The 5,854-nt window shown below is 46.5% G+C and overlaps 1 gene segment (V, D, J or C); it reads left to right on the forward strand.

Annotated features, from left to right (window-relative positions):
- The first annotated feature begins 744 nt into the window (after positions 1 to 744).
- On the forward strand, positions 745 to 1,251 carry LOC100950284. The segment is given in 2 exon segments: positions 745 to 799; positions 920 to 1,251. Coding segments are annotated over 2 exon segments (378 nt in total).
- Positions 1,252 to 5,854: the final 4,603 nt, after the last annotated feature.

Genomic DNA, 5,854 nt, shown 5'->3' on the forward strand with positions numbered 1-5,854 from the left:
GTCCTCAGTCCTGTCCTGTGCCTGATTCTGGGTTCAGGGCTGTAACTCCAGGCTGTGCGCAGAGCCCGCCCTGCCCCCTTCTGCCCTTTAGACTTCCTTCAGTGACGCTTTACACCACACATGCCACTGTCATTCAGTGTAGGGGCTCCTTCCCCACAATCCTGTGGACATCTCAGTGGCTAACAGTGAAGAAAGAGCAAGTGCATTTTGTTTAGGAGACACCCTTTCCCCTACATGTGGGGTGAGTTGTGTGTCCTGTTCCCACTGGGGAGACCCAAATAGAAAACTAACAACTGAGATAAGGTAGGAGCTGCCCTGAAGAGGGGCCTCGCTCTGCCCTTGGTCAGGGAGTGGGCAGTGGTCAAGGCCCTGGTGGGCACAGGAGCCTCTGTCAGGACCCACTGGCATCTGCTCAGACACACTAAAGCTAGGCTGGGCACCAGGGGGCGCTGTGTGCATGTCACTGAGGGCTCTGGGGGCCTCAGCAAGGAACCCAGACACCTGACCCTGGGCTCTGTTCAGGGATGAATGGAGCCAGCAGCTGTGTCCTTTTTGGTCCACTGAGGAGTCTCATGCCTGGCAGAGTCCATCCTCCCTCCCAGAAATGACACCCAGACACTGGGGCTACACGTAACTCCAGGGAGGGCTGGGCTGAGCAGAGGAAGAACAGCACATTTGCATGCAGGGGCTAGAGGAGGGATAAGAGAGACCTGCAGTGTGTCTGCCTCAGCAAAGCTCTGGGGAGTCTGCACCATGGCCTGGGCCCCACTCCTGCTCACCCTCATCCTTCACTGCACAGGTCAGGACCATCCTTAGAACCCTGACCCCCAGCAAACTGACACGTCCTCCCTCACCCATGGCAGGACTATCCTTCCCTCCTGTTCTTCCTCCAGGTCATAATGAGTTTCTGTGTTTGCAGGGTCCCTCTCACAGCTTGCACTGACTCAGCCGCCCTCTGCATCTGCCTCCCTGGGAGCCTCGGTCAAGCTCACCTGCACCTTGGACAGTGGGCATAGCAGCTATACCATTGCATGGCACCAGCAGCAGCCAGGGAAGGCCCCTCGGTACTTGATGAAAGTTTATAGTTCTGGAAACCATAACAAGGGGGACGGGATCCCTGATCGCTTCTCGGGCTCCAGCTCTGGGGCTGACCGCTACTTAACCATCTCCAACCTCCAGTCTGAGGACGAGGCTGATTATTACTGTCTAACTGGTGACAGCAGTGGTTTACACAGTGATACAGGCAGATGAGGAAGTGGGACAAAAACCTCAGCCTGCTCAGGATCTCGTTCTATGTTAATTTTTAAATTGTTAAATGTGTTCCATGTATTCAAACTGTACTTGAAAGCACCTCTGGTTTAAAATATTTTTTTCTCTCAATTTTACATTCACTGTTCCTGAAGTCTGAGGAAAACTAAAACAGAAACAAAAACAAATCTGGAGACTGTGTCTGTGGAACTGGCCTGAAAAGGTTGAAAATGACCCTCCTCTGGTTTACGTCTTGGTCAGTGCCCAGGGACCATCCCAGCTTTGGACAGTCCTACAGCATGGACAGCAGTTGTCATGGGAGACACTGCCCCTTCTCTCCCGGTCACCTGAGCTCAGGGCCACCTCAGGCTCCCTACAAGTCATGGACTGGGCAGTGGAATGTGAATTACTGACCAAGGACATGGGTCAGGGAAGAATTCCAGGCACAGAGCTGGCCTGGCTCACTCACGGGTTCCTGCATCTTTAGCTGTCACCTCAGGATAGAGGGTGGGTGTGGGGGCCTCTGATGGGGGAGGCAGCAACCACCCTGTGGGAGATGAGAGGGGAAGGGCAGGTTCCACCTCAGCTGGGAAATGCTGAGCCTGCTCCGGGGGAGTTAGGGGATGTAGGTCCCCTGAATGTGACTTTCCTACAGCTGATCCCATTCAGGAACATGGGGACCCAATGGGCGGGCTTCCCTGAGCCCACAACACTGACTTCTGTCCACTCCTCTTCTGCCTCACTGGGACTTTTAAACACTCCAGGATGTGATGTAGGGTCTGTGGGACATTAGGGACGAGAAGTGCCCCAGTGTATACCTCATGTCACTCTCCCAGTGGAGCTCATGATGTGCACAGATCATTGAGGGTGATCGTGGAGCCTGGTTACCAAGAGTGCCCAGACAGAAAGCCTGAGTCTGTGACCAGACAGCAATCTAGGATGTTTTGGGGTTCATCTGGATTCTACTTTGTCACTATGACATCCTAGATACCTTTACCTCTAGGGACAGGGTCAGGCTGACCACTGCTCTCAAGGCTGAATAAGACTCAATGCCAAGAGAGCTCCCATCCATGGGGGAATGAGACCAGGGTCTACCCTTCATTTCCACCATCAAATCCATCCATCACCTGTCCCCGCATTTGACCAACACTTTCTCAGGTTGTGGCTTCTGTTGTCTCTTGTGCTTCCAGAAAGTCTGATGCTCTCGACTTGCCTCATCTTCATGGGGTCCATGAGAATCACACCTCCTCTCACTTGCTTTCCAGTACAAATGGGACATTTGTCTCCAGAGGCTGTAAGAACTACCTACATGTGTGTGGGGTATCCCTGGGGATAAAAATGCGGCTTGTGTGACCTGTCTACTCAGGTCCCCTCTGCCCAGTCCCTTCTATGTCACTTGCACATGTCCAAGGCTTTGTAAATCATTCCCTGAGGTCTGAAGGCTTGGGAAGCTAAGTCCTCCTTATCCATAGGGTGTGTCCCAGAGAGGTCCTAGATTCCCAGGTGCGGGATGAGCCCTCCATGTAGGAGATGGCTGTGGGACCATTCACTGTCACCTTCCCTATGAACCTGATTCTTTCTTCTCTCTGGGTTTTTGGTCGGAAAGATGCTGGAATGCACCTTCTTTGGGGATAAGAAGGATAAAAAAGCACAGTTCCCAGAGAGCAGTCACCTGGTCAAGCAGCACTACTAGGTCATCAAATGTCCTCATATCAGAATTGAGTACATTGGATTCTTGGTTCTCCATTCTTGTGATGCTTTATAAAGAAGAATGTGTTTAAGCTCCATGCAGATTAATACAAAAGATGTCAAGTCTCCCTCCTTTTAGGTGGCTGAATAGTATTCCATGGTATACATATACCACAGCTTGTTAATCTGTTCCTGGATTGGTGGGCATTTCGGTTGTTTCCACAGTTTCTTGATTGTAAAATGAGCTGTGATAAACAGCCTAGGTAAATGTTCCCATGATAAAATGAATTTTTTTCATCTGGGTAGATGTCCAGTAATGGGATTGTAGGATCAAATGGGAGGTCTAGTTTGAGTTCTTTGAGGATTCTCCACACTTCCTTCCAGAAAGATTGTATTAGTTTGCAGTCCCACCAGCAGTGCCACAGTGTGCCCCTCTCTCCACATCCACTCCAGCATCTGCAGCTTTGAGATTTTTCATATGGGCTTTTCTCACTGGGGTTAGGTGATAGCTTGTGATTTTTTTCCTTTTTCTTTTTATTGTTGGGGATTCATTGAGGGTACAAGAAATCAGGTTACACAGGTTGCATTTGTTAGGTAAAGTCCCTCTTACAATTGTGTCTTGCCCCCAAGAGGTGTATCACACACTGAGACCCCACCACCCTCCCACCTTCCCTCCCTCTGCTCTTCCTTTCACCCACCCTCTCCCTCCTTATTTCTCTCTCTGCTCTCCCCTTACCCCACCCTCATGGTGTACTAGCTCATTAATTGTCCTCATATCAAAATTGAACACATAGGATTCATGATTCTCCATTCTTGTGATGCTTTACTAAGAATAATGTGTTCCATATCCATACAGGTTATTACAAAGGATGTAAAGTCTCCATCTTTTTTAACGGCTGAATAGCGTTCCATGGTATAAATATACCACAGGTAGTTAATCCATTCCTGGGTTGGTGGGCATTTAGGCTGTTTCCACATTTTGGCAATTATAAATTGAGCTGCAACAAACAATCTAGTGCAAGTGTCCTTATGATAAAAGGATTTCTTTCCTTCCGGGTAGATGCTCAGTAATGGGATTGCAGGATCAAATTGGAGGTCTAGCTTGAGTTCTTTGAGGATTTTCCATACTTCCTTCCAAAAAAGGTGTATTAGTTTGCAGTCCCACCAGTAATGCAAAAGTGTTCCCTTCTTTCCACATCCAGGCCTTCCACACATCTGCAGTTTTGTTTTTCTTTTATTTTTATTTTTATTTTTTTGAAACAGAATCTCAAGCTGTCACCTTGGGTAGAGTGCTGTCACATCATAGCTCACAGCAACCTCCAACTCTTGGACTTAAGTGATTCTCTTGCCTCAGCCTCCCAAGTAGCTGGGACTACAGACGCCCGCCCTAATACCTGGCTATTTTTTGTTTGAAGTTGTCATTACTGCATAGCAGACCCAGGCCGGGTTCAAACATGCCACCCTAAGTGTATGTGGCTGGTGCCCTTGCCGGCTGAGCTAAGAGTGCCACCCCATCTGCAGTTTTGAGATTTTGTGATGTGGGCCATTTTCACTGGGGTTAGATGATTTCTCAGGGTGGTTTTGACTTGCATTTCTCTAATAATTAGGGACAAGGAGCATTTTTTCATATGTTTGCTAGCCATTCACCTGTCTTCTTTACAGAAGGTTCTATTCATGTCTCTTGCCCATAGATATAGGAGATTGTTGGCTTTTTTTCCTGTGAATTAATTTGAGTTCTCTATAGATCCTAGTTATTGAGCTTCTGTCTGATTCAAAATATGTGACTATCCTTTCCCATGTGTAGGCTGTCTGTTTGTTTTGGTTGTTGCCTCCTTAGCTGTACAGAAGCTTTTCAGTTTAATTACGTACCATTTGTTTATTTTTTGTTGTCATTGCAATTGCCACGGAAATCTTCTTTACAAAGTCTTTCCCCAGGCCAATATCTTCTAGTGTTTTCCCTATGCTTTCTTTGAGGATTTTTATCATTTTGTGCCTTAAATTTAGGTCCTTTGTCCATCTGGAATCAATGTTTGTGAGTGGAGAAAGATGCCCATCCAATTTCAGTCTTTCACATGTGGATATCCAGTTCTCCCAGCACCGTTTATTCAATAGGGAGTCATTCCCCCAGTGTATTTTTCTTGTTTGGTTTATTGAGGATTAGGTATTTGTAAGATGTTAGTTTCATGTCCTGGTTTTCTATTTGATTTCAAATGTCTGTTTCTATTTTTGTGCCAGTATCCTGCAATCTTGACCCACTATGGCCTTGGAGTACAGCCCAGAATCTGGTATGGTGATGCCCCTGGCTTTGTTTTTATTACCAAGAACTGCCTTATATGTGTTTATTCGTTTTTTTCCTGATTCCACACAAAATGAAGAATCATTTTTTCCCAGTCTTGGTATTTTTCCCAGTATGGTATTGGTATTTTAATAGGGATGGCATTGAATCTGTAGATTGCTTTGGGAAGTATAGACATTTTAACAATGTTGATTCTCCTCAGCCACAAGCATGGTATGTTCTTCCATTTGTTAATGTCCTCTGCTATTTCCTTTCTTAAGGTTTCATAATTTTCTTTATAGAAGTCCTTCACCTCTTTTGTAAGGTATATTCCTAGGTATTTCATTTTCTTTGAAGCTATGGTGAAGGGAGTTTTGTCCTTACTTAGCCTCTCATCTTGACTGTTATTGTCGTATTCAAAGGCTACTGACTTGTGGACATTACTTTTATATCCTGAGGCATCACTATATTTTTTGATGACTTCCAGGAGTCTTGTGGTTGAGTCTTTAGGGTTCTCTAAGTATAAGATCATGTTGTCCGCAGAGAGGGAGAGTTTGACCTCCCCTGCTTCCATTTGGATGACCTTTATTTCCTTCTCTTTCCTGATTGTATTGGCTAGAATTTCCAGCACTATGTTGAATA

The sequence above is a fragment of the Otolemur garnettii genome, unplaced genomic scaffold, assembly GCF_000181295.1.
Source record: "Otolemur garnettii isolate 467f Iridium unplaced genomic scaffold, OtoGar3 scaffold00301, whole genome shotgun sequence".
Taxonomy (NCBI): Eukaryota; Metazoa; Chordata; class Mammalia; order Primates; family Galagidae; genus Otolemur; species Otolemur garnettii.